The sequence below is a fragment of the Sorex araneus genome, chromosome 6 (genome assembly GCF_027595985.1).
Source record: "Sorex araneus isolate mSorAra2 chromosome 6, mSorAra2.pri, whole genome shotgun sequence".
Lineage (NCBI taxonomy): Eukaryota > Metazoa > Chordata > Mammalia > Eulipotyphla > Soricidae > Sorex > Sorex araneus.
In genome coordinates, this window is record NC_073307.1 from 167,862,855 (window position 1) to 167,889,538 (window position 26,684).

The 26,684-nt window shown below is 66.4% G+C and overlaps 3 protein-coding genes across 4 annotated transcripts in view; 2 read left to right on the plus strand and 1 right to left on the minus strand.

Annotated features, from left to right (window-relative positions):
• Window positions 1–2,387, minus strand: part of DEAF1 (DEAF1 transcription factor) — a 19,844-nt gene extending 17,457 nt beyond the window's left edge. The window contains exons 1-2 of the mRNA XM_004603127.2: window positions 1,957–2,387; window positions 775–872 (exon numbers count right to left, since the gene is read on the minus strand). Of these exons, the coding sequence (XP_004603184.2) occupies window positions 775–872; window positions 1,957–2,245 (387 nt within the window). The 5' untranslated portion in view covers window positions 2,246–2,387. The remainder of the gene's footprint in view (window positions 1–774; window positions 873–1,956) is intronic.
• A 672-nt stretch (window positions 2,388–3,059) lies between these two features.
• On the plus strand, window positions 3,060–5,710 carry TMEM80 (transmembrane protein 80). The gene is made up of 5 exons (XM_055141489.1): window positions 3,060–3,278; window positions 4,665–4,680; window positions 4,893–4,987; window positions 5,082–5,174; window positions 5,505–5,710. The coding sequence occupies exons 1-5, from the start codon at window positions 3,263–3,265 to the stop codon at window positions 5,708–5,710; spliced, it is 426 nt and encodes a 141-aa protein (XP_054997464.1). The 5' UTR covers window positions 3,060–3,262.
• Window positions 5,711–6,694: 984 nt separating this feature from the next.
• Window positions 6,695–21,622, plus strand: EPS8L2 (EPS8 like 2). 2 transcript variants are annotated; one of them, XM_055141487.1, is made up of 21 exons: window positions 6,695–6,905; window positions 8,110–8,188; window positions 8,281–8,336; window positions 9,002–9,066; window positions 12,428–12,589; window positions 12,684–12,833; window positions 13,058–13,137; window positions 14,064–14,203; window positions 14,275–14,345; window positions 14,435–14,561; window positions 14,649–14,737; window positions 14,854–14,928; window positions 15,003–15,151; window positions 15,241–15,367; window positions 15,453–15,562; window positions 19,079–19,178; window positions 19,519–19,638; window positions 19,775–19,847; window positions 19,931–20,102; window positions 20,181–20,313; window positions 20,396–21,622. In XM_055141487.1, exons 2-21 carry the CDS (start codon window positions 8,175–8,177, stop codon window positions 20,480–20,482), a joined length of 2,100 nt encoding a protein of 699 aa, XP_054997462.1. In that variant the 5' UTR covers window positions 6,695–6,905; window positions 8,110–8,174; the 3' UTR covers window positions 20,483–21,622. The 2 variants fall into 2 exon arrangements, with proteins under 2 accessions (XP_054997462.1, XP_054997463.1); XM_055141488.1 differs by having other exon boundaries at window positions 6,695–6,901.
• Window positions 21,623–26,684: the final 5,062 nt, after the last annotated feature.

Consider the following 26,684-nt stretch of genomic DNA (forward strand, 5'->3'; position numbering starts at 1 on the left):
AGGGAAGGGCCGCAGGCCTCAGTCGCACCTCGCCACTGTCCCCACGGGGGGTGCGGCCCTGGCACCCACCACCCCACCTCCGTGGTGAGTCACGGGCCCTCCTGTCCCTGCCGCTGAGGCCACCACCACAGGACGCCTGGCAAAATCACGCCCCAGACGCTGAGCCCCGGGCAGGCCGGAGGGACCACACGGGTCAGCCGGGGCGAAGGCCGGCCACCCGGGGTCACCTGCAGCCAGCACCCCACTCACGTCCACACTCTCGCCTCACCTGTCTGCACTCGCCTAAATTCACCCTGTACTCAGCTATACACCTGGCCTATACTCAGCGGTGTCCACTCTCCCGTAACCTGCACAACTGTCTACCCTTCCGCCTGAGTCCGCTCAGCTATCTGCGCTTCCACCTGAACTCACCGTCTACACTTGCTGGAACCCGCTCATCTGTACCTTCCCCTGCCGGGCTTGGCCACCTCTGCTCCCTGGGCTCCCCTGGTGGCCCACCTCTCCCTGCCCCAGCGTGGTGCCACTCGCCTCACCCAGAGGTCGAAGCTGAGGCGGCAGGCGCTCGGCCCTGCTGGGGACAGCGCCGAGCACTGGGCGGCGGGCACTGAGCTGTGGCAGGGCCGTGTGCAGCCCGGATGTGTCTGAGCCCAAAGTGCTACTCCAGGACTGTGTCCAGGTTGGCCACTGACCACGGCTATCCCGGCGCCTGGATCCACAAGGCGAGACGCCCAGCTGCGGCCACCCCGCTCAGGGCCCGGTGCTCACAGAACTCACCAGTACATGTCCCGAGAGCGAGGCCGCGTTCGCCACTGACGTGGTGAAGACATTGTCGGCCGAGGAGCCCACGTTGGCCACCGTCACAGTGGTCACCTCTGCGGCAGAGGGGCGGACTCAGTGTGGACGGTCACTGCCCGTCTATGCTGGGGCTGCCCCTCTCCTGAGAGCAGAGAAGTGGGCAGCGGGGCGGGGAGGCCCGAGAAAGCCAGCAGCCCGTCTGAGCGCTTCCCCAGCCTTGGCCCCGACACCTCTGGGAAGACCATCGTCAAGCGTGCCAGGGGCCGCCAGAGCGGGGCCGAGCACTGGATGGAGAGGCGCCCCTCTAAGGGCTCAGGGCACAGCCAGACTGTGCGGACCAGGGAGGGAAGCTGGGGGCCTGTAGACAAGCAGCAGGACCCCATTCACAGGCCAGACACGCCCCCTAGGGGCCTTCCACAACGGGACCCACACCCGAACCCCCGGAGCAGTGGCACCCTGAAAGGTGAGTACAGAGAAGGAGTCAGGGGTGGGCTGGGTATGGGGGGGAGGCGGGTACCAGGAGAGGATATACGGGCCAGACTTGGGGTCACATGCAGGGCAGGGGCACACAGGAACAAGTGAGCAAAGCAGGCGCCAGCTGACCTCACAGGGCAGGTGTGAGGAGGTGTGCAGGGGGCAAGTACACAGGGTGTCAGACCCTGGCAGGTGTGCATGGGCAGGTAAGGCAGGTGTGCATGAGGCAACTGTGCAGGCAGGTGTGCAGGGCAGGTGTGCACAGACAAGTGTGCATGATCAGGTGTGCAGGGCAGGTGTGCTGCATGGGCAGGTGTGCAGGGCAGGTATGCATGGGCAGGTGTGCACGAACAAGTGTGCTTGGGCAGGTGTGCAAGGCAGGTATGCAGGTCAGGTATGCACGGACAAGCGTGCATGGTCAGGTGTGCAGGGCAGGTGTGCATGGACAAGCGTGCATGGTCAGGTGTGCAGGGCAGGTGTGCATGGGCAGGTCTGCTGCTTGAGCAGCTGTGTACAAGGCAGGTGCAGGTGTGCATGGTGCAGGCGCTGGGTTGCACAGGTCGAGGGCAGTGTAGGTGCACGGGGTGGGTGGGTGTGTGCCCGGCAAGTGTCAGGGCAGTGCAAGGCACGCACGGCCAAGTGTGCAGGGCACGGCAGGTGCCCGGTGTGCAGGGCGGGCTCACTTGCCTGCGAAGGCGGCTGCTGCGGCGGCCTCATCGGAGCCCGGCAGGGCCTCGGCGCCCATGTCCATGTGCCCGGAGTCCGCAGCCATCACCGCCACGGCCGTCACCCGCCGCGTGTCGCGTTCCGCCTCCGAGTCGCCGCCATCCTCCGAGTCCTCCTCCCTGTTGAGCACCGGCTCCTCCGCCTCGCCCCCCGCAGCGGCCGCGGCCGCCGCCGCCACAGCGGCCGCGGCGGCCACGGCCGCCGCCTCGGCCAGGCCCAGCTGCTTCGCGGCCGCTTCCGAGTCCTCCATCCGGACTCCGCCGAGCGCGCCCGAAGGCGCGGTCCGGGGCCGCCCGAAGGCCGGGACGGGGCCCGAAGCGGGGCCGCCCGAGGACCGGCCGAAGCGGTACCGAGCCGAGCGCCCAGCCGAGCGCCGAGGTGCGCCGAGCCGAGCCGAGCCGAACCGAGTGCGGAGCCGAGTGGGGCCGAGCTGAGCCGAGCGCTGAGCCGAGCCGAGCCGAACCGAATGCCGAGCCGAGTCGAGCCGAGACGAGCCGAGCCGAGCGCCGAGCCGAGCGCCTAGCCGGGCCGGACCGAGCCGAGTCGGACCGAGCCGAGCGCCCAGCCGAGCCAAGCGCCGAGCCGAGCCGAGCCGAGCCGAGCCGAGCCGAGCGCCGAGCCGGGCCAGGCCGAGTTGAAACGAGCGCCGAGCCGAGCCGAGCCTACCCGAACAGGGCCGAACCGGCACGAAGAGGCCCAGCCGCCGGAGCCGACGGTCAAGAGTCCGAAACCGAAGAGGGCCGAAGCGGCCCGAAGTGAGGAGCCGATTCGGCCCGAGTCGGCCCGAGGCCGCACGAGAGTCTCCGAGCGGTTCCGCCCAATCCTCCTGCGCTCCGGGAAGGCGCAGCAGGCGAGTTCCCGGCCAGAAGCACTGGCCGGCCGTGGGCCGAGTCCCTCCCTCGACCGACGCGGCTCGGCCAGGCCCAAACAACCGCGCGCCTAAGGCTTCGCCAAAGCCGCCGCGAGAGGGAGCCGAGTCCGCCCGAAGTGGGGCCGAGCACGCCCGAAGCGGGGCCGAGTCGTTCCGAACGGCCCCGAGCCCGGACGAAGTGGGGCCGAATATTTCCGAACGGTTCCGAGCCGGTCTCACTGCGCTTCGGTTCTCGTTTGCCTCCGTCCGAAGGGGGCCGAGCAGTTCCGAGCGGCCGAGCGGGCCTCGGACGTGGCCCCGAGACGCGGCGAGAAGCGAAGAAGGCCGAAGCGGCGCGAACGTAGCGGCCCCGGGGCTTCCGGGATCGCGGCGAAGCCGGCAGGCGGGGCCGGCAAGATGGCGGCGGCGCGGGGTGAGGCGGGGCGGGGCGGGGCGGGGCGGCCGCCTGGATCAGCGGCCGGGCGGGGCCGGCGCGCGGCTGGGGGTCGTGCGCCGCGGGAGGCAGCCCAGCTGCAGGGCGCTCCCGCTCCAGGCCTGGGGGCTGCCGGCTCCGCGCTCCGGCCGCTCCCCGCGGGGCAGGGGGCGTGTGGGTGCCCGGGGATGGGGCGAGTCGCCACGTGCCCCCAGGCGCCCGGCCCGCTGGCGCTGACCGCCCGCTGGCCCTCCCTGTCCACTGACCTTCCCTGCCCACTGGCCCTCCCTACCCGCTGGCCCTCGCTGCCCACCGGCCCTCCCGCCCACTGTCGCTGCCCACCACTGTCCCTCCCTGCCCATGTCCCTCCCTGTCCACTGACCCTCCCTGCCCACTGTCCCACCCCGCCCACTGTCGCCGCCCCGCCCACTGGCCCTCCCTGCCCACCGTCCCTCCCTGCCCACTGGCCTTTCCGCCCACTTTCGCCGCCCACCCACTGTCTCCCTGTCCACCGTCCCTCGCTGCCCACTGGCCCTCCCGCCCACTGTCGCTGCCCACCCACTGGCCCTCCCTGCCCACCGCCCCTTCCTGCCCACTGGCCCTTCCGTCCACTGTCGCCGCCCACCCACTGTCCCTCCTTGCCCACTGGCCCTCCCGCCCACTGGCGCTGCCCACCCACTGTCCCTCCCTGCACACTGGCCCTCCCACCCACTGGCGCTGCCCACCCACTGTCTCTCCCTGCCCACTGGCCCTCCCGCCCACTGGCGCTGCCCACCCACTGGCCCTCCGCACCCCTGTGTGATATCCCACCCAGGGTCCAGATTCCAAAGCCCCCCATCCCAGCCAGAAGGCTTCAGAAAGGGGCCTTCAGACCCGGCCACAGGGGTGGGCCTCTCCTCCTCCACCGGCCCCCCAAACCCGGTTCTAGGCAGTGGCGGTTCTGGGCCTGGTTCCGGCTGACCCCCAGTCCCGGGCCTGGTTCCGGCTGACCCCCCAGTCCCGGGCCTGGTTCCGGCTGACCCCCCAGTCCCGGGCCTGGTTCCGGCTGACCCCCCAGTCCCGGGCCTGGTTCCGGCTGACCCCCCAGTCCCGGGCCTGGTTCCGGCTGACCCCCCAGTCCCGGGCCTGGTTCCGGCTGACCCCCAGTCCCGGGCCTGGTTCCGGCTGACTCTGCTGCTGGCTGCGGGGCCTCTGCCAGGCCGACTGCGGGCGGGATGTAGGGTTGAAGGAGTGCGCTATGGGGGACTTCCTGCCGCGAGTGGTGCAGGCTGGCCCTGGTGGTCGGGGCGGGTATGAGGCCTGGTGCGGTCGTCCTCTCCTGGGCCTGGGCACTGGTGGCCTCGCTCTCCCTGCCCAGGTAAGCAGCGCTCACCCCTCTCTCCGCAGGGGGACCCGCCACCGTGGTATCCTTCCTTGGCACAGCCGGCCCCGTCTCCGCCCGCCCGCCCCGCTGGGGGTGGGACGGGGTCCCTGGGGTCTGGCAGGAGGTGCCTCTGCACCTCCGGGGTGGCGGGCAGCAGGGGGGAAGCTCCGAAGTGTGTGTGCCCACTCCGAAGCCGGCGGGGGTCTGCCCCGGAGGGGCCCTGCCCTGGACACAGTCCTTGACCACCCGCGGCTCTCGTCCCTGCCGCTGCAGCTGCTGCTGTGCCTCAGCGCGGCCTTCTGCTCCGTCCACGTCCTCGCCTCGCTCCTGCTGCTCGTCTACAAGAGTGAGGGGGCTGCCCGCGGGTGGGCCTGGCGGGCGGGCGGCCCTGAGCTGACCCCCGGGCTGGCCCTGAGCTGACCCCGCCCTGCCGCCTTCAGCCCAGGCCTTCAGCTACCCCCTGGGCCTCGCCGCCCGCGACCTGGCGCTCCTGCTCCTGCTCGGGGTCCTGGAGGCCCTGCGGCTTGGCCTGGGTGAGTGGACACCCGCCGGGCGCAGGGGGCCTGGGGCGCCCCCTTCAGTCATCAGGGAAGACGCATCCCGGGTGGGGCGCCCCCGGCCCTCGGGAGGGGGTCTGGCTGCCTCTGCCCTCCTCTCCCCAGGACGGCAGCTTCACGTGCCCCTCGGGCCCACACCCCCTCTTTGCACCCACCCGTCGCCCCTGACTCCAGGCAGGCTCAGGCCCAGGCCTTGGGGTTCCGAGGGCAGTGTGGGCGCCCCAAGGGTGGTGCATCTCTGCAGGGCAGGGAGACTCCCCGGGGGCCCCACAGCGCCCACCTGCTCATGCCCACCGCCCTCTCCAGGTGCCCAGGGCAATCTGACGGAGTCTGAGGGGCCACTGGCCGCCAGCCTGGCCCTCACCCTGGGCTGCGCGCTGCTGGCAGTCTACTTCCTCCTCTGGCAGGCTCTGGTGCTCTGGGTGGACTCTTGGCTCAGCTCGGCGCTCCTGGTGCTGCACGGCTTGGAGGCCTGCCTGCAGGCGGTGACCATCGCGGCCTTCTTGCGCTAGGGAGGAGCCAGGAGTAAGGAGCTGCCCTGACTGCCCTGACCTCCGACCCCGGGTCCCCCACTGCACAGACGCACCTGCAGGGGGTGCTGCAGCCGGGCCCCAGCAGGCCCAGGGGCGCCTTCCCGGGAGCAGCTCTGCAGCCGCCTCCAAATCCTGCCCCGCCCCCCAGACCTTCAAATAAACATTCCTGCCTCCATGAACGTCGTCTCCTCAGGCTGCTTATCCTCGCTGCTCCCCCACCTGGCCAGGGCTGCAGGGGTCCGCGTCCCCCCAACCAGGCCGCGTGGCCCCCTGCCCAGGGACCTGGGCTGGCCCTTGTCACCCTCTGACTCTGCCACCTGGTGACAGTGTTGGGGAGCGCTGGAGCCCCCTGGGTGCCCCCCCATACCTAGAGACCCCTGGGTACCCCCCGACCAGGTGCTGCCCAGGGGGAGGGGTTGGGGTTTCCCCCAGCGCTTCCCAAAGGCAACCAGGAAGCAGCGTGGGCAGCCCCAGGGCGAAGGGCATTTCCTGGCAGTCCAGGGCCTGGACAGCCCGCGCGCTCGGAACCCGCCTGTGCTCAGCCTCCTGCACCCACCCCGAGTCCACCAGCAGGGGCCAGAGCCAGCCGGGACCCCCCAGCCTTGTCCAGCCTTGTCAGGCCGGTGCCCCTAGGGACCCCCAGCCCCTGTCCCCATAGGTCATCAACTCAGCCTGGGCACCCTGGGGAGACAGACCCGGGGAGGAGGCTGCCCTGACGGGCGCTGCCTCCGCCCTGCTGGGCCCCCGCCCGCCCCACCTGCGCCCAGGGCAGGGCACGGAGGGGCCGCACCTGGCCGAGCAGCGAGGGCTTGGAGAGGGGCCCCTCGCCGGGCGCCTCCGGGTGGGGGCCGTCGGGGGGGGGTGGGGGGCCGGGTCCGCCCGCCCGGGGACCCCGCGGCCGCCCCGCCCCGCCGCCCCGCCCGGTGACTCCGACCTGCCGCTCAGGTTCCGCGTCTGCGCCCGCCCCGCCCCGCCCCGCCCCGCACACACGGCCGGGCGGACCCGCGGGCGCACGGGCGGACGGGGCAGCGGGCGGCGGACGGGGCAGCGGACGGCGCGGACCAGCCGGCGGACGCAGCCGGCGGACACAGCCAGCGGACACAGCCGGCGGACACAGCCCCGGACGGCCGGCGGACGGGGCGCACCCGCCGCAGACGCACGGGCCGGCCGGTAGGTGAGCGCACCTGGGCACACGCGGGCGCCCGCCTCAGTTTCCCCGGGGGCGCGCCGAGCTTCGCGCTGACCCGCGGCTGCTGGGCTCGGGGCCCCCCTCCGGCCAGCGGCCCGGCCCGGTCAGCCCGCGGGCGCAGGTGTGCGGGCCCAGGTGTGCGGGCCCGTCTGACTCACCTGGGCCCTCCCATCCCAGGGCGCCCGCGGGAGCCCCCCTCCTCGGAGCGGGGCGGGGGCGCGCTCCGGGGCGGCCGACCGAGGGGGCTGCTCATAGCCGGCCCGCAGGAGCCCGGGGTGTCACCGGCCGCCCGGCCCAGCCCCTGCTGGGCCCTCTCTCTGCCAGGCCACCCTCTCCCCGCCCACTTTCCGGGGGTCCCGCCCCCTGCGGTCCGTCTCTCCCCGGGCGAGGGGCTCCCCAATTCCACGCCCCACCCAGCTCCTCCTCCCCAAGGTCACTCGGCCACTGAGCTGGAATTTGAACTTGGAGCCCTTCCCTCACCCGCCCTGCCCCCGCCACGGCCGCCAGGCTGGCCACCACACCGCCCTCCCTGTGCACCCGGAAAATGGCCACCACAGAACCAAAGGGCGGTGGGGGCCCTAGGACTGGGGGCCCCTCCCACAGCCCAAGCCGGGCCCCAATGGGCATGACCCCATGGCCGGGCCTGTGGGCCCAGGGGTGCTTCCGGGCTCCGCCGCCCGGAACCCCATTGGGCAAACACTTGGCCCACCCATGAGCTCACATTCCACACATTCTCCTGCTCACGTGCAGAGGTGGTGCAGGCAGCCGGGGCGCCCACCCTGGGGAGGCCTGGCCCAGCGGCCGGGCTGATGGGGTTCCCAGAGCCCACACGCGGGTCAGCTTGGCCTGGGCAGCCCTGACCACTTGCCCAGAGCCAGGCCTGCTACCCTTCGTCCCTTCCCTCTACCCCAGGCCCTTGGCCCATGCCTCCTGGGCCCCCGCAGAGCCACAAGAGGGTCCAGATGGCCACGGGGGCCCTGCGCACTGCCCAGTCACCCAGGCTCTGAGCTGAGAGTGGCCACCGCCATCACCGGGCAGGACCCACGGGCTCCCAGACACCAGAGCCCCCGGGGACCAGCACCTGGGCAGAGCGAGGCAGCTGCAGGGACTCGGGCTGGGTCTCCAAGGAGCCTCTGCCACCCCTGGAGGTACCCCCGGCCCGTGCGTGAGCCCCTGCTTCTGTGTCCAGGCGCGGGCGGCCAGCAGGCCAGGCCCCGGACGCAGCCACCCGGAACCCGCCACCTCGAAGACACCATGAGCCACTCGGGGTCCGTGAGATGCCTGGGAGCCCCCGCATGGGGCCCCCATCCCCAGGGAGGGGTGTGCCGGGGCCCCACCCTCACCAGCCTCTCCCCTGTAGCGGCAGCCCGGGCCGGTCAGACGGTGTGGCCAAGATGAGTGCCAAGGACCTGTTTGGTGAGTGGCACCGCCCGGCAGGGGAGGGTCCCCGCGCCCCAGAGCCGAGAGCGAGAGGGAGAGGGACAGGGCTCAGGCCAGCCCTGGGCAGGGCCCGCGCCCCACACTGAGAGTGAGGGGGCAGGTCAGCCCCTGGGGACAGCCCCGCGCCCCAGAGCCGGGAGTGAGGGGAACAGGTTAGCCCCGGGAGGCCCCGCACCCCACAGCCGAGAGGGGACAGGTCAGCCCCTGGGAGGGCCCTCGCCCACAGCCGAGAGGGGACGGGTCAGCCCCTGGGAGGGCCCGCGCCCACAGCCGAGAGGGGACAGGTCAGCCCCGGGAGGGCCCGCGCCCACAGCCGAGAGGGGCCGGGCGCAGGTTAGCGGCAGCTGCTCCACACCTCCCTGCCCCCCACCCCGTAAGGGGAGAGCTCCACTAATAATTCAGGGCGTCAGCCGTGACTGCTGCCTGGTGCTCCCCGCAACCTGATCCCAGGGGTGGGCCGGGTGGGGGTGGGGCGGCCCTGGCCCCCCCCACTGCCTTGCACACACTCCAGGGAGGGGTCCAGGGGCCACAGACGCCAGCCAGGAGGGGCTCCGCCGCCTGTGCAGATCCCGTCCCGGGTCCCCCACCCTGGGGGCCCTTCCTGGCGCCCTGCGGCTGGTGACCGCGTGTTCCCTGTGCAGAGCAGAGAAAGAAGTACTCCAACTCCAATGTCATCATGCACGAGACATCCCAGTACCACGTCCAGGTGAGGCTCCGGGGAAACTGAGGCAGGCCGTGGACCGCCCCCCTCCATCCTAGGCACAAACCCCAGAGGTTGTGGGGAACGAGTTCTGCAGCCCCCAGGGGGAGACCCCAGCGAAGGGCTGCCCAGGGCCCCGAGGAGTCCTGACTGATGGAGAACAGACAAAGGCCATCGATGGGGACATGCCCAGCCCTCTCCTGGGTCCCTGCACCCCCTCACAGCCGGGGCCTCGGCAGAGCAGACTGGGCATGAAGCTGGACGGAGGTCTGGACCGGGGTACCTGGGCCGGGAGAGTGGTCCCTGGTCAGGAAAGAGGGGCATGTTTGGGAGCTGAGGGACTCCCTCTGCCTCGCCCCTGCAGGCGCCTGTAGGGCCAAGGCGAGTGGGGACAGGGCAGGGCCTGGCTCGAGGCTGTGGGCTTCTCTGGGTCAGTGTCTGGGGGCTGGGGAGTGCAGGTCACACTGCGTCACTCCAGCTGTTCTGGGGACACGCAGGCGTCAGCCCACGACCCCGCCTGCTCCCAGCCCCCAACTTGGCGGCCCCCTCCCTCCTGTCCACCCATGCAGGCACAAGAGGGGGAGAGGGACGCGGCCGGGCTGGGCTGCCGAGAGAGCAGCTCGCTCTGCCCGCGGGTTGCAGCCGGGGAGGGACTGGGAGCCCAGCCCAGCCCAGGTACCGCCTGTGTGTGTCCCCGCCCGGGCTCCACTGTCCTGCCAGTGTCTTCTAGATGTTTCCGAGGTCAGGGCCTCACAGACAAGCCTGCGTCTCTCAGGCTTGTGTCCAGGACAGTCGTGGTGTCAAGGCACACCTTGACCGCTCCCACGCGAGAAAGAAAGGGGGGAAGGAAGGGAGAAAGGAGGGAAGGAGGGAGGGAAGGAAGCAAACCACGCGTGCCGTGCTGAGGCCCCAGGGGTCTGGCCGTGGCCTCCCGCCCCCGCCGGTGGCCGTCTCCCACCTGTGTTGGTGTCTGTTTTCCTTCTGTGTGTGTGTGGATGACCACACGCAGCGGTGCCCGGGCTGACTCCTGACTCAGGGACCCAGACCCAGCCGGCCACATGCGGGGAGTGTCTGTCGGTCCCCGCTGGCTCTCTCCGGCACAGTTTGAACGGCTGGCAGACCCCGGTTTCGGGGCGCCTTGAACCCCTTCTGTGCTGACTCTCCCGGAGGGATTTGTGGGTGACTGTTTTCCTTGACGACATCTCGTCTCCCTTCCTTCGCTGCGGGAGTTGGCACGGCAGGGTCACCTGTCTGCTGCTGGCACAGGGGAGCCCACCCCCTCAGAAGTCACGAGTGTGACCTTGGGTGGCCCCAGAGACAGCACCAGCCTGGTGCCCAGGGGTCTCCCCTGCCCCAGGCGTGGGCACAGTCTGGGGGCTTCTCCATGCCCCTGAGGAGTGTTCCCACTCTGGTCACAGAGCATGGAAGGTGCTGGTGTCTGGGGGTCCTGGGGCATCGGGGCACAGCGGTCTCTGTGGGGCCAGGGGGCTTCCCTACGCTTCCTCCGCCCCGTCGCTCTCCCGCACTGATCTGCCTCTTCCTCCCCCTTTGTCGGCGCCTGGCCCTGGGGCCGCCATGCTGGTGGCGAGTGCTTGGGCTGGGCCCGGCCTCGGCTTTCCTGGTCTGGTTCTTCTTTTCCAGTTAGTTTGGGCCAGGCCCAGTGGGCTGCCTGCGGTCTGCACTCAGGGGTCACTCCTGGGGTTCATCCGCCTGCGAAGCAAGCGCCTTCCCTACTGCCCTCTCGTCCAGCCCCTCAGTATTTCCTCTGCCCCCCCCACCATGTTGTGTGCCCCCACGATGCCACCTGCCGTGGAGGGGGCGGGCAGCCGCCCTGCTGGGCTCAGGGGGTGGGGTGACAAGACCATGGGGAGGATGTCTGCCTTGCATGCGGCAGATCTGAGTTTGATCCCCAGCACCCCCTAGGGTCCCCTGGACCCACCAGGAGTGATCCCCGAGTGCAGGGCCAGAAGTCAGCCCTGAGCACTGCTGGGCGTGCCCCCTGCCCACCAAAACCCTGAAACAGAATCAAATTAAAATAGGCCTAAGGTTGCGGCCTGGGCTACACCCAGACCCTGCCCCAGAGTCCTGGCGGGAGTGCGGGGCGCAACCAACATAGGGCGGGGCACCCCAAAGCCAAAAATGGCCGGGAGGTGGCTCGGGGGGAGGGCACTGCCTGCCTTAGGCCAGCACTGGGCCTGACCCCCTGCACCGTGTTTGAGCCCCACAACTCTGGGCCCCTCCAGAAACCAGAAACAGGCTGGTACTTCGGGGGGTCTAAGGGAGGACCCCAGCTCACCAAGGGGTCAGCCTGGAGTGCGAGTCCGGGGGCTTTTGCAGGCTCGCCGGCTGCGTTGCGGGTTCCTCCAGCGGTCGGCACGGTGGCGGCCCCCGAGGATGCTGACTAGTGGCCACGACGCGCAGCCCGGGAGCAGCCCCAGCCTGCTTGCTCCCTCGCTGTGTTTTTGTTGTGACTGACTGACGGCCCATTCACCTTGCGCACCCCGGGAACAGGTCACTCAGAGCTCCCGGGTCCTGCTCTGACCCGCAGGCCTGGTGGGGCCCCTGGACCGAGGTGAAAGCAGGGTGAATAGGCGGGGACTCGGTCCTGACGGCCTGGGCCTGGGAGAGAGGGGGGGACTTTATGGACTGTCTGGGCTGTGTGTCCACGTCCCTGTGAGCCCGGCGGGTTCCTGGGTCCCGAGTAGCCCCTCCAGGAGCGGTGGCTCCCCGAGCTCCCTGCAGACAGTGCTGTGTCCAGGCCTGCTGCTGTCCACTCAGCCCTCCTGAAATGCTTTGCCGCCCCAGCCCTTTACAGTCACGGCCGGCGGCGGGGTACAGCGCCACAGCCACGACCTCTCTGTTCTCTGGCACCCCTGCTTGGCCCTGGGGGGAGGGTGGTGAGGTGCTGAGCGGGACTGGGGGATCCCCACTGCTGGAGGGAGCCCTTCTCCACCTCTGCGCTCACACAGCCTGAACGGACACTTGCCAGGGTGGCCTGCGGGCAGGTGCGCTGGCCCGGGGCGGGCAGTGTCCTCCGACGCCGATTGTCTGTACTTAGTCACAGAGCACTGAGCCAGCAGGCATGGCTGGGGTGCACCGAGACCTCTCCCGGGCCCTGGCGGGCGTGCTGAGGGCTCAAGCGGCAGCAGGAGACAGGCAGGAGACCGAGAGGGAAGGACAGGGCAGGTGGGCAGCAGCCGTGAGAGGGGCCTGCAGGGGGGCTGGAGGAGGAGCGTAGCCCTCAGCAGGGTGCCCGGTGAAGGAGCGGCGGCCTGGGGCAGGGCTGGGCTGCGCTGTGGCCGGCTGCACCCCCAGATCCTGGGGTGCCGCCCTTGGGCCCAGTCCCCCAGGAGACTGTGTCCCACAGCACTTGGCCACGTTCATCATGGACAAGAGTGAGGCCATCGTGTCCGTGGATGACGCCATCAGGAAGCTGGTGCAGCTGAGCGCCAAGGAGAAGATCTGGACCCAGGAGATGCTGCTGCAGGTGAACGATAAGGAACTGCGGCTGCTGGACGTGGAGTCCAAGGTGCGAGCGGGCGTGGGCAGGGTCTGGCATGGTGGCGTCCAGTGCCAAGGCGGGCGTTTCCCGGCAAGCCGCAAGCCACCCTCCCCTCCTGCAGGAAGAGCTGGAGAACTTCCCGCTGCCCACCGTGCGGCACAGCCAGACGGTGCTCAACCAGCTGCGCTACCCGTCTGTGCTGCTCCTCGTGTGCCAGGACTCGGAGCAGAACAAGCCCGACGTGCACTTCTTCCACTGCGACGAGGTGGAGGTGAGCGGCCCCGCCCACCTGTCCCTGCCACTGGGAAGCCCCGCCCTCCTGCCCCCTGCTGCGCCCCAGTTTCCCCCAACACACACTGGAGGCCCCGCCCCGGACAGGCCCCTCCCTCCTGTCCCGCCCACCCGAGAAGCCCCGCCCGCCCCAGTCCAGCCCCACCGGCCTGAGAAGCCCCGCCCAGCCCAAAGCCCCGCCCAGCCCCTCGTCCCCTCCCGCAGGCCGAGCTGGTGCATGAGGACATTGAGAGCGCGCTGGCCGACTGCCGGCTGGGGAAGAAGATGCGGCCCCAGACACTCAAGTAGGGACGGCCAGAGTGAGGCGGGAGGGGAGCGGGCACAGGAGGCGGGGCTAGGGGCGGGGAGAGGGGAGGAGCCCAGGGACGGGAGGGAGGAGCGTGGGCCTGTGAGGGAGGAGCCCGGGAACATGAGGGAGGAGCCTAGGGAATGTGAGGGAGGAGCCCGGGAACGTGAGGGAGGAGCCTAGGGAACGTGAGGGAAGAGCCCGGGAATGTGAGGGAGGAGCCTAGGGAATGTAAGGGAGGAGCCTAGGGAACGTGAGGGAGGAGCCCGGGAACGTGAGGGAGGAGCCCGAGAATGTGAGGGAGGAGCCCGGGAACGTGAGGGAGGAGCCCGGGAATGTGAGGGAGGAGCCTAGGGAACGTGAGGGAGGAGCCCGGGCCTGTGAGGGAGGAGCCCGGGCCTGTGAGGGAGGAGCCTAGGGAACGTGAGGGAGGAGCCCGGGCCTGTGAGGGAGGAGCCTAGGAACGTGAGGGAGGAGCCCGGGCCTGTGAGGGAGGAGCCGGAGCCTATGAGGGAGGAGTCCGGGCCTGTGAGGAGGAGCCTAGGAACGTGAGGGAAGAGCCTGGGTCTGTGGGAGGAGCCCGGGCCTGTAAGGGAGGAGCTGGAGCCTGTGAGGGAGGAGCCTAGGAACGTGAGGGAGGAGCCCGGGCCAGTGAGGGAGGAGCCGGAGCCTGTGAGGGAGGAGTCCGGGCCTGTGAGGGAGGAGCCCGGGCCTGTGAGGGTCCGAGCCCAGGAACGTGAGGGAGGAGCCCGCGCCTGTGGGAGGAGCCCGGGCCTGTGAGGGAGGAGCCCGGGCCTGTGGGAGGAGCCCGGGCCTGTGAGCGGGTGCGGGGAGGAGCAGGCAGGGCCGAGGGGAGCACGGGGCAGAGGGAGGGACGCCTGGGGGTGGGTGCGCGCAGCCCGGGCAGCGCCTGCTCCCCCCCAGGGGCCACCGCGAGAAGCTGCAGCAGCGGGGGTCTGTGCTGCCCGTGCCCCAGGGCCCTGCGCCCATCCCCGTCCAGCGCTCTGGCGTGGACGCGGTCCCCAAGAACCGCGTGGGACCCCCGGTGCCGCTGGGCGAGGCAGGTGGGTGTCAGCGCGGAGGGGGAGGGTGGGGGGCGGGGTCCGGGGTCCCAGCGCTGTGCCCCCCCCCCCAGGGTTCCGCCGCTGGGACGCGCAGGAAGACGAGCCGCGGGCAGTGCTGGCCCACAAGATCGAGAAGGAGACGGTGGGTGTGGGTGGGCGGGGCCGGGCGGGGTGGGCGGGGTCTGACGGGGTGGGCGGGGTCCGCAATGCTGAGCCCCGCCTTCCCCGCAGCAAGTCCTCAACTGCGCGCTGGACGACATTGAGTGGTTCGTGGCGCGGCTGCAGAAGGCGGCCGAGGCCTTCAAGCAGCTGAACCAGCGCAAGAAAGGGAAGAAGAAGGGGAAGAAGGGGCCCGCAGGTGTGGCGGGGCGCCGGGGCGGGTGGGGGGGGCGCGGGCGGGCGGGGCGGGGGTCTGCGCGGGGCTCAGCGCTGCGCCCCCCTCCAGAGGGCGTCCTGACGCTGCGCGCGCGGCCCCCCACGGAAGCCGAGTTCGTGGACTGTTTCCAGAAAATCAAGCTGGCCATCAACCTGCTGGTGAGTCCCGGCCAGGCGCCCCAGGACGAGCAAGGGTCCCGCGGGCCTGGGGGGGTGGGGGCAGACCCCGGGGGCGGCCTCTGCAGCAGCCCCCACCGCCTGCCTGTCACCCCCAGGCCAAGCTGCAGAAGCACATCCAGAACCCCAGCGCCGTGGAGCTGGTGCACTTCCTCTTCGGGCCTCTGGAACTGGTACCTGGGCCGGGGCGGGCGGGGGCTGGTTGGGGTGGGGGCGTCCCCGCTGAACACCCCCCCCCCGTGCACAGATCGTCAGCACCTGTGCGGGCCCGGACCTGGCCGCCTCGGCCCGCTGCCCCCTGCTCTCGGCCGAGGCCGTGGCCTTCCTGCACGGCCACCTAACCCCCAAGGAGATGGCTCTGTGGAAGACGCTGGGGGAGACCTGGACCCTGCCCCGGTACTGTGGAGCGGGTGGTGCTGGCCCCGACGGGGGCCCCCCCACAGCCGGCAGCGGGAAACTCACCCCGGCCTCCCCTGCTCCGCCAGCTCCGAGTGGCCGCGGGAGTCCCAGATACCCTTCTACGTGCCCAGATTCCACAGCGGCTGGGAGCCGCCGCTGGACATCCTGCAGGAGGCCCCCTGGGAAGTGGAGGGACTGGCCGCCGGCCTCGAGGTCAGAGCAGCGCCCAGGCCTCCCCAGCGCCCCCCGCCAGCCCCCTGCCCCTCGCACTGAGCCCTGGCCGCCTCTTCTCCTCCAGTCCGCTCCGGGGAGCCTCCGGGCCTTTCGAAACTCCACCAAGCAGCAACACACGTCAGAGCCCACGCCCCTTGGAGATGTCCCCCCAGCCGGTGGCCTGAACCCTCCCAGGTGAGCCCCCCCCCCCCCCCGCGGGCCGGCTGCGGCAGGTGCGCACGTTGCCACGAGGGGGCGGCCAAGGCCCCTCGCGCCTCTGTTCCCCCCTGACGTGGCGATGTGCCTTCCAGGGAGAGGGCGGGCACCCACCAGCTCCCACCTCTGCAGTCTCCACACTCCTGCTTAGAAACAGCACAGCGGGGAGGGCCTCCCAGCACCAACAGGGGGCGCTCCCGAGCACAGAGCCAGGAATAGCCTCTGAGCACTGCCAGGTGTGACCCAGCCCCACCAAGAAATAGTCCGGCTGGGTGGCAGTGACAGTACAATGGGTAGGGCGCTCGCTTCACTTGCACGAAGCTGACCTGGGTTCAGTCCCCGGAATCCTATATGTTCCCCACGCGCCGCCAGGAGTAATTCCTGGTGCAGAGCCAGGAGTATAGCTGGGCATCTTTGGGTGTGGCTCAAAACAACAACAGCAACAACAACAAAAATAGTCTGACTACTGAGCCCCCAACACACATCTCACAGAGCCACGATTGGGGCACTGCACCTTTTCTCTCTGTTCTCACTTCCTGTCAGGATCTGCTGTGTGTGTGTGTGTGTGTGTGTGTGTGTGTGAGGGGGGGGGAGTGAGAGAGAGAACTGTGTGTGAGTTAGTCTGAGTGTGTGGGTTTGTATGAGTGTAAGTATATTTTGAGAGTATGTGTTGTATGAGAAAGTATGAGTTATAATGAGAATATATGGGGGTGTTTGTGGGTGTATGTGTGTGAGTATATGCATGTGGGGTGTATGTGAGTGTGTGGGTGTGAATTTGGTGTGTGTGTCACAGTGTGAATGTAAGGGTGAGAGAGAGTTATTGTGTGGTGTATGTGGGATATACATGATATGAGAGTGTGAGTATATGTCACTCTGGGTGCAGTGTGAGTGTGTATATTTGTATGTATGAGTGTGGGGGTGAGACTGAATGTGTGGGATATGTATGTGTATGTGAGAATTAATGAGTGCGTGTTATTGTATAGTTTTGCCTGAGTGTATGTTATTGTGTGGGTGTATGTGTATGAGTGAATGTATGAATGTGTGAGTGAAGTGTATGTTGCTGTGTGGGGGTGTGAATGTGTATACGAGTATATATGTGGGTGTATGTGAGTGGGGGTTGTTGGGCTGTGGATGTGTGGGATATGTATGTGTTTATATGAGAATGAATGTGAGCATGTGTTATTGTATAGGTTGTGAGCATATGTTATTGTGTGGATGTACACATGAGTGAATGTATAAGCATATGTTTGAGAATGAGTGCATGTTATTTGAGCATATGTATATGTAAGAGCATGTGGGTGTGTGGGTGTATGTGTATGAGTATGTGAGCTTGTGGGTGTCTGTGGGGGATATGAGTATATTATGAGAATAAGTTCTGTGAGTGTGCTATTGTGTGGATGTGGGTGCATGTATAAGTGTGTAGGTATGTATGGGAGTATGTGGGATATGTGTGGGAGTATTGTATGTGGGTGTATGTAAGAGTGTATGGGATATGTGTGTGTGGGGTATGTGTGAGAATGTGTGTGATATGGGTGTTGGTATGTGGGACATGTGTGGGTGTGCCTGGGTGTGTGGATATATGTGTGAGTATGTGGGATATGTGAGTGTGTGGGATATGTGTGTGAGACTGTATGTGTGAGTAAGATATGTGGGGGTGTATGTGGAATATGTGGGGGGAGTATGTGTGAGAGGGTGTGGGTGTATGAGAGAGTATGTGTGGGCATATGTGTGAGAGTGTGGGATATGTGTGGGGTGTATGTGAGTGTGTATGTGTGAGAGTGCATATGTGTGAGTATGTAAGATGTGTGTGGGTGTATATGTGAGAGTGTGATATGTGTGTGGGGTATATGTATGAGAGAGTGTGAGTATGTGTGAGTGGGTGAACATGAGTGTTTGAGAATATGGGATATGTGGGTGTGGCTAGGTGTGTGGGTATATATGTGAGAGTATGTGGGATATGTGAGTGTGTATATATGTGAGGGTCTTGATATCTCTGGGATGTGTGAATGTGTCTGAGTGAGTGTATGTGTGAGTGTGTGGGATATGTGTGTATTATGTGAGTGTATAAGATATGGGGGTATATATGTGAGGGTGTGTGAGTCTGTGGATGTATGTGGAATATGGGTGGGTGGGTATATATGAGAGAGTGTGTGAATGTGTGTGGATATATGAGAGTATGTGTGGGGATATGTGAGTGGGATATGTGTGTGGGTGTATGTGTAAGATTGTGAGTGTGTGGGATATGTGAGTATGTGTGAGTGTAAGATATGTGGGGGGTGTATATGAGAGCATGTATGTGTGTATGTGAGTGTAAGATATGTGGGAGTGTATACGTAAGAGTGTGTATGTGTGGGGCTGGAGCGCTAGCACAGCAGGTAGGGCGTTTGCCTTGCACGCGGCCGACCCGGGTTCAATCCCCGGCATCCCATATGGTCCCCCAAGCACCGCCAGGAGTAATTCCTGAGTGCAAAGCCAGGAGTAACCTCTGAGCATCGCTGGGTGTGACCCAAAAAGCAAAAAAAAAAAAAAAGAGTGTGTATGTGTGAGTGTAAGATATGTGGGGGGTATATATGAGAGTATGTGAGTCTGGATGTATTTGGAATATGGGTGGGTGGGTATGAGAGGGTGTGTGAGTGTGTATGATATATGAGAGAGTATGTGTGGGTGTATGTGAGTGTGGGATATGTGTGTGGGTATGTGAGATTGTGGGATATGTGTGTGGGTGTGTGAGATTGTGAGTGTGTGTGGGATATGTGAGTATGTGTGAGTGTAAGATATGTGGAGGTGTATATGTATGTGTGTGGGGTATATGTATGAGAGAGTGTGTATGTGAATATGTGTGTATGTGAATATGCGTGAGTGGAAGATATGTGGGGGTATGTATGTGAGTGTGTGTGTATTGTGAGTGTAAGATATGTGGGGGTGTATATGTGAGTATGTGTGTATGTGAATATGCGTGAGTGGAAGATATGTAGGGGTGTGTATGTGAGCGTGTGTGTGTGTTGTGAGTGGAAGATTGTGAGTGGAAGGGTGTATATGTGAGAGTGTGGGGAGGATGTGTGTGTTTGAGTGAGTGTGTAGGTGTGTGTTGGTCACACAGGACTTGACCCAGAGTGCCATGGGCCGGGCCTTGCTCTGGGAGGCTGTTCTGACCCATGGCTCCATGAGTCAGAGCCATGGAGCCTGTTCTGACTCCATGAGCCTGGCCCGACCATGGCTCCAGCGCAGCCCCACACGTCCTGGACACTGAGGTGACACTGCAGTGGCACCTGAGTGACTAGGCCAGACCCAGCAGAGCCACAGCCGACCTCCCTGGGAGGGGCTGGCATCTGGTCTCCCGGGGTCCAGGGCTTGCCCCCAGGCACCCCACATCCTGGGGCCTCTGCCCGGGAGACACAGTTCCATCCCTGGCCTCTGCCGGGCTGGTGGGCGGGCACTGGGCCGAGGGCGCCGCCCCAGCCCTGCGCAAGGCTCACCGCATGGCCCGTCCGCCAGGGGTTACGAGCCCACCACGGCCAAGTACGCCAGGGTCCTGTACGACTTCACTGCCCGCAACGCCAATGAGCTGTCAGTGCTCAAGGACGACGTCCTGGAGGTGAGGGGAGGGGGCTCCCCGTCCTGGCGGCCTGTGCTGAGCGGGGCCCTCGCCCACAGGGATGGGGCCCCTCACGCGCCCCTCACACCCGGGACCCAGGTTGCTCGCCGGGGCCATGGAAGTGGGGCTCTGGGTGCGAGGGGGGCTGGGTAGCAGGGCGGGGCTGTATGACCCACACTGGCAGGTGGCTCAGGGGGAGGAGGCTGGGTGACAGGCCTGTGGGGGAGGGCTGCTGTCCGCGTAGGACTGGGCACAGGGGTGTCCCCTGGGACGTGGCCTGCGCCCACGGCTCCAGCACTGGAACTGGTGGGTGGCTGGGGTGACACGGGGGTCCCCGCAGGTGGTGAGAGATGGGCACCACTGGTGGGAGCTGCGCAGCTCCAGGGGCGAGGTGGGCTACGTGCCCTGCAACATCCTGGATGAGGCACGGCCTGAGGATGCGGGCCGCCCCCCCGAGCAGGTGAGGGGGGAAGGCGCTGCCTGGGAGGGGGAGAGGCTGGAGGGCCACTGCAGGGCTGGTTTGGGGGCCTGGAAGGGGCAGAGCGACGGGGACAGGCCCCCTGCCCCATCACTGTCCTCCCCCCCCCACATTGCAGCCAGGTGCGAAATACTGGGGCCCCGCCAGCCCCATCCACAAGCTGTCCCCCGGCATCACAGGACCCAAAAATGGTGAGCGGGGGCCGGCCGGTGTGCTCGGATGAGGGGGGGCCTGTCTGGGGCGGGCCAGCCGGCCTGAGCTGCTGTCCGCGCAGAGGTCATGGACGAGGTCAACAACGAGCTGCAGATTAAGATCCACAACATCAAGTCGCAGCCGCAGCGCAACTTCCGTGTGGAGCGCAGCCAGCCCGTGCGCCAGCCGCTCACCTTCAGCTCCAGCCCGCAGCAGGTGCAGGCCTGGCTGGAAGCCAAGGCCTTCAGCCCACAGTGAGCGCGGGGGCGGGCGGCCGGCCGGGAGGGGGGGGCGGCCACGGCCCCGCCCAGGCCTCACGCCCGCGCCCGCAGGACGGTGGAGAACCTGGGCATCCTGACGGGCAGCCAGCTCTTCTCACTGAACCGCGACGAGCTGAAGAAGGTGTGCGGGGAGGAGGGCGCGCGCGTGTACAGCCAGCTCACCGTGCAGAAGGCATCTCTGGAGGTGAGCCCCGGCCTTGCCCCCCGCCCCTCGGCTGGCCAGCGGGCATGCGGCGCCCGCCCTGACGGCCCCGCTCCCTCCCCAGGATAGGAAAGGCGGCACCGAGCTGCAGGAACTCATGGACAAGTTTACTTACATCAACCAGAAGCGGATGGAGGACGAGGAGAGCTGAGCGGCGTGCCCGCCCGCGCGTGCCTGCGCGCTCTGCCGCCCGGACCCCCGCCCCGCCCCACCTGCCAGCCAAACGGCCACTCCGGTCACACTGGTCGCTCGGCCACCGGGGTTCCTGCCCCCCAGTCCGGGCTCACTGCCACCCCCACCGTACCCCACTCCAGCCCGCAGGAGGGCTTCAGTGGGGTCCCTCCCGGCTCACAGCACCCTGAGGTGGGCGTTGGGACCCCCACATCCTCCCATGGAGCACGCGCAATTGGATTTCGAGATCCCTGGACGCCTTCCCAAACGGAACTTTCTGTGACCCAGTCCCAGCCAGGCCTGGGCTGTGTCCTGGGGGTGGGGGGAGGCCACCGCCCAGAGAGAGAGAAGTCGCATCTCATTAAACAGGCTCACTCCTGCCTGTGCGTCGTGGGGGGGTTCACTGCGCAGCCCCTGGGGGGGGTGGGCACCAGGGCCAGGGGGTTCCTCCCTCGAGGCAGGACAACTGTCCCGCGCAGCCGGGCCAGAGGGCTGCCCCGCAATGCACTTCCATGGGCCCAAATCCTGGGGCCTGTGGTGGGAGCCCAGTGACGGCACCTGGGGTGCAGCAGAGGCTAGTCGGAGGCCAGGCTGCTGGAGGACGCCCGTGACCTCTGACTGCTAGTCTCTGCGCTCCCGGGCCCTGCACGGTGGTTTCCAGCGCCCTCTGCTGGCAGCCGGGGACAGCTGCACTCTGGAGCAGGGAGTGTGTGAAATCGGGTTTTCTTCCGTGCTGGGGTGTCGCCAGCCTCGCCCCCTGGTTCACTCACATGGCCCGTGGGACAGCGTGTGTCCAGCACGGCCTTGGCCTGAGAAACTCAGAGGCGATGTCCTCGAGGCCATCCCTGGGAGGTACCCACCCCCGGGGTGGAAGGGCCAGGCCTGCCCCTTGAGGGACCCTTTGAGGAGACGGCTGTGGAGGGAGCAGCCCCCCACACACACACTGAGCTGAGCCCCTTGGCTCAAGCCCTGCCCTCCCCGCCTCCCGCTGCTGCCTGTTCTCAGCTGGTCTGGAGCAGATGGGTGGCCCCTGCCCGCTCTCAGGGGCTTCGGGACCGTACAGGGAGAAGGCGGTCTAGGAGCCTGGGTCCAAAGGCCTCTGGCCCCACCGCTGCCCAGACCATCCCCTGCCCTGGCTGTCTGTTTCCTGGCAGCCTCAGAGTCCCAGTTCTCTGGCCAGGGGAGACCCCCGCACCCCCCACTGGGTTCCAGAGCTCCCACGGTGCCCGACCCCCCCCCCCCGTCTGCTCCAGTCTCAGTGCTTCTGGGAGCCCCCACCTTACTGGGAACCCCAAGATAGATGCCCAGTCAAAGAGGGGTCCCAGCAGCGTGCCTGGGGGGCTCCCACCCTGACCTGGCTGCCCTTCCTGTCGGGGCCACGCCCTGCTCTGTGCTGGGCACTCGGGCCCTGCCGGGGCTTGAACTCGGGTTTCTGCCCGAGCAGCCCACAGAGCCCGTTGAGCAACTTCAGCCCTTGGCACCTCCGCCCTGCTGCACTTTGCAAAATATTTGGTTTCCCAAGAAGTTGATGCCAGTGGGGCTGGAGCGATAGCACAGCGGGGAGGGCGTTTGCCTTGCACGCGGCCGACCTGGGTTCGATTCCCAGCATCCCATATGGGCCCCTGAGCACCGTCAGGGGTAATTCTGAGTGCAGAGCCAGGAGTGACCCCTGTGCATGGCCGGGTGTGACCTAAAAAGCAAAAAAAAAGAAGTTGATGCCGGAAGCTGGGGGCGTGGGGCCGAGGGCGGGGGCACCCCTGTTCCCAGGGCACGGGGACCGCCAGGGGCTGCACTTGCAGAAACATTTCTGAGCCCTGAAGTGCAGGGGCCTGACACTGGGGGAACATGGCCGGGCCCTGGGGAGCTGCAGCTAACTCGTGGGTGCTGGCAAAGAGGCCCCACGACATCCACCCAGCCCACGCTGTCCCCACTGACACCCAGGGTGCGGCCACCAGTGCAGGACGGCCCTGCCATGCACCAGGCCCCAGCCTGAGCTCGCTGGGTTCATAGCGAGAGCACTGGTGTGGCCACGCCCTGGTGAAGAGTGGCCCTGGGGGAGCGAGCACGGATAGGCGTGATGTGACATGCGTCTGTACACAGGGACAGACAGCTAGGGACATGCATGGGCATGTGTGCAGTACATGTGTGATACACGTGTACAGGGGCATGTGTGCATGGTGTGTGTGATATATATATAGCACACGAGTACGTGGAGACACAGGCGTGTGTGTGGCCACCTGTGTACATGGGTATGTGTATGTGGGTACGTAGCACATGTGATGTACTTGGCCACATGTGTACACTGGCATGGGTATATGAACATGCATGTACTGGCACATGGCATGTACACATGGGTATGTGAATACATGTATGCATGGCACACACGTACGTAGGCCAAGGTGCCCGTGGGGTCATGATACATGCAGAGCCAGGTTCATGTGCACACGCCATATCCACGTGCACTCCCACGCCCAGGGGCATGGCCGAGCCCTGGGGAGCAGTGTGGAGGGGTGTCACAGGGCAGGGCCCCAGAGGGGAGCCCCAGCCGCGGGGAGCCCTGAGCAGAGCCCTGGAGGGGGAAGGGCAGCACTGGGGGCCTTCCCCGGGGGCACTCACAGGGGGCACGGCAGTGTGTCCCCCACATGCCATGGAGCTAGCACATGTGATGACACCACAGGATGAGCTCCAGCGTGGGGTCAGGGTGCATGGAACTGCCTGGAACGTGCAGGCAAGCAGGCTTGGTGCAGGCTGGTTGTTGGCAGCTTTTCTGAGGAGGTCTTGGCAGCCCACCACAAATCAACTTCCTGCCCCCTTCCCTGCCCACACTGCAGGGCTTGGGGAGGGGGTGTTTGTGATACCAGAGATGTGTCCGCACAGGATCCCCCAAACCAGGAGCTCCCCAGAAACACAGGCAGCAGGTCAGGAGCCGGATCCTGCGGGGAGGGCGAGGGCACTGGAGGTGGGGGAACTGAGAGAAGGGTGGGGCCTCGGAACAGAAGTGGGGTGAACGGGGGACATGCTGGGTTCGCCCAGAGAGCAGGTGAGGCTAACCCCACGGTGTGTAAACGAACCATGCATCGATAATTTTTTTCTTGGCATTTGGGCCACACCTGGTGGTGCTCAGAACTTACTCCTGGCTCTAACATGTCTTTTCCCTGTGTGAGCCTCCGTGGCTGTTCCCAGCAGTCAGACTCCCTGCCCACTCTTGCACCCAGGAAGCTGTGTGCAAGGCCAGCACCGTCCCTCTGTCCTCTCTAGTGGTGGGACAGGACCTGGCCTCCCATCAACCTCAGACAAAGCCTCTTCTGGGCTTAATTCCAGGGTTTAATCCCGCCCCTGACTCAGCTGTCGGCTCTGTGACTCAGTGCCTGGGACCTAGGGGACAGTCAAGTGAGATTAGAATTCGGCCCTGCACAAAGGGCCTGTTGGTGCTGAGTGTCAGAGGGCAGCGGGTAACCTGGGTGGCCGCCAGAAGTGAGTTCAAAGCCAGGAGTAATCCCTGAGCATTGTGGGGTGTGGCTCCCCCAAAAAGAAATAGTCCCCTTTGTTAAAGAGGTATCAGAGGAGAAGCTTCTGCCTGTCATCTCGAATCCTCCTGCAGGACACCCCTCCCCTACCCAGGAGCCCCCCTGCTTCCTGACCCTTTCCTCAGCCTTTTCTTTCCTTTTTCATGGAAGGAGGAAGCGGGGCACATCTGGTGAGTTAAAGGGGGTTCCTGGCTCTGCTCTCAGGAATCACTCCTGGTGGGCTCAGGGGACCGTACGGGGGTACTGGGGATCAAACCCAGGTCGGTCATGTGCAAGGCAAACACACTCCCTGCTGTTTCGCCCTGGCCCCCAAGTGAAATGTTTCTGAATGTATGTGGTCTCTGTTCCTGTGCTCCGAGCTGGACTGCGGGGGGACAAGACCTGCGGGCCTGGGCCTGGGCACCAGTACCCTGACCTCCCCCTCCCCCTGGACGCAGCACCCCTCCCCCTTCCCCAAGACTCAGGCCCTGAACCTCCCCTCCCCCAAGACTCAGACCCTGACCCTCCCTCTCCCCCAATGACTCAGACCCTGACCCTCTCTCTTCCCGCTAGACTCAGACCCTGACCCTCCCCTCCCCCAAGACTCAGACCCTGACCCTCCCTCTCCCCCAAGACTCAGACCCTGACCCTCCCCTCCCCCAAGACTCAGACCCTGACCCTCCCTCTCCCCCAAGACTCAGACCCTGACCCTCCCCTCCCCCAAGACTCAGACCCTGACCCTCCCCTCCCCCAAGACTCAGACCCTGACCCTCCCTCTCCCCCAAGACTCAGACCCTGACCCTCCCCTCCCCCAAGACTCAGACCCTGACCCTCCCTCTCCCCCAAGACTCAGACCCTGACCCTCCCCTCCCCCAAGACTCAGACCCTGACCCTCCCCTCCCCCAAGACTCAGACCCTGACCCTCCCTCTCCCCCAAGACTCAGACCCTGACCCTCCCCTCCCCCAAGACTCAGACCCTGACCCTCCCTCTCCCCCAAGACTCAGACCCTGACCCTCCCCTCCCCCAAGACTCAGACCCTGACCCTCCCCTCCCCCAAGACTCAGACCCTGACCCTCCCTCTCCCCCAAGACTCAGACCCTGACCCTCCCCTCCCCCAAGACTCAGACCCTGACCCTCCCTCTCCCCCAAGACTCAGACCCTGACCCTCCCCTCCCCCAAGACTCAGACCCTGACCCTCCCCTCCCCCAAGACTCAGCACCCCTGACCCTCCCCTCCCCCCATGACTCAGACCCTGACCCTCCCCTCCCCCAAGACTCAGACCCTGACCCTCCCTCTCCCCCCAAGACTCAGACCCTGACCCTCCCTCTCCCCCCAAGACTCAGACCCTGGCCCTCCCCTCCCCCAAGACTCAGACCCTGACCCTTCCCTCCCCCAAGACTCAGCACCCCTGACCCTCCCTCTCCCCCCAATGACTCAGACCCTGACCCTCCCTCTCCCCCCTAGACTCAGCACCCCTGACCCTCCCTTTCCCCCAAGACTCAGACCCTGACCCTCCCTCTCCCCCAAGACTCAGACCCTGACCCTCCCTCTCCACACCCATGACTCTGCACCCCTGACCCTCCCCTCCCCCATGACTCAGCACCCCTGACCCTCCAGGCCCCCCATGACTCAGCACCCCGACCCTCCAGGCCCCTCCCCCATGACTCAGCACCCCTCTCAAGCACCCCACTTCCCTGTGACTCAGCACCTGGCTGGAGCAGGAAGGCTTGTAAGGTGTGCACCTTTTCTCTAGATCTTTCCGTCAGCCCAGGCTGACACTCTGCTGCCCGTGCCGGCCAGGAGAGGCTCTCGTGCAGGAGTCCGGGTCCCATCCCGGGAGCCTCGTCACTTCCCACCTGGTGAGACCCCGAGCCCCCAAAACAAAGCAAACAGGTCAGAGGGACAGCACCCTCGTGGGCGCCTGCCTCGCCTGTGGCTGACAGGCAGTGCCCAGCACCCCGGTCCACTGAGCCCCGACTCGAGTGATCCTTGAGCACTGCCAGATGTGGCCCCGAACAAAACAACACCAAAAGCACAAGGGAAGACAGTGGCTGGCTCAGCTCCCCCCGCACGGCAGCGCTGAGCACAGAGGCAGGAGTACGCTGGGACTGGCCCAGAAACAGACGCGGAGCAGGGGCTGGTGAGACGGGCACTGAGGGGTCTGCTGCGCCACCTGCGCCCCAGGACGGCCAGGAGGGACCCCTAAGCGCAGAGCTGGGAATGGGCCCAGGGCAGCGACTCAAGTGTGGCCCCAAAAAGGAGGCTCGGGATGACCCCGTTTATCTCTCTCTCCTCTCCTCCCTTCCTTCCTCCTCTCCTCTCTCCCTGCCTCCCTCTCTCCTCCTCTCCTCCCTCCCTTCCTCCTCTCCTCTCTCCCTCTCTCTCTCCTCCCTCCCTTCCTCCTCTCCTCTCTCCCTCCCCCTCCCTTCCTCTCTCCTCCTCTCCTCCCTTCCTTCTACCTCTCCTTTCTCCCTCTCTCTCTCCTCCCTTCCTTCCTCCTCTCCTCCCTTCCTTCCTCCTCTCCTCTCCCCCTCCCTTCCTCTCTCTTCCTCTCCTCCCTTCCTTCCTCCTCTCCTTTCTCCCTCTCTCTCTCCTCCCTTCCTTCCTCCTCTCCTCTCTCCCTCCCCCTCCCTTCCTCTCTCTTCCTCTCCTCCCTTCCTTCCTCCTCTCCTTTC

Coding starts and splice junctions, on each gene's coding strand:
- EPS8L2 (XM_055141487.1), top strand. Junction 14,738..14,853: donor AGCTGGCCATCAACCTGCTG/GTGAGTCCCGGC, acceptor TGTCACCCCCAG/GCCAAGCTGCAGAAGCACAT. Junction 14,929..15,002: donor TCTTCGGGCCTCTGGAACTG/GTACCTGGGCCG, acceptor CCCCGTGCACAG/ATCGTCAGCACCTGTGCGGG.
- TMEM80 (XM_055141489.1), top strand. Junction 4,988..5,081: donor CCTGCTGCTCGTCTACAAGA/GTGAGGGGGCTG, acceptor TGCCGCCTTCAG/CCCAGGCCTTCAGCTACCCC. Junction 5,175..5,504: donor GGCCCTGCGGCTTGGCCTGG/GTGAGTGGACAC, acceptor CGCCCTCTCCAG/GTGCCCAGGGCAATCTGACG.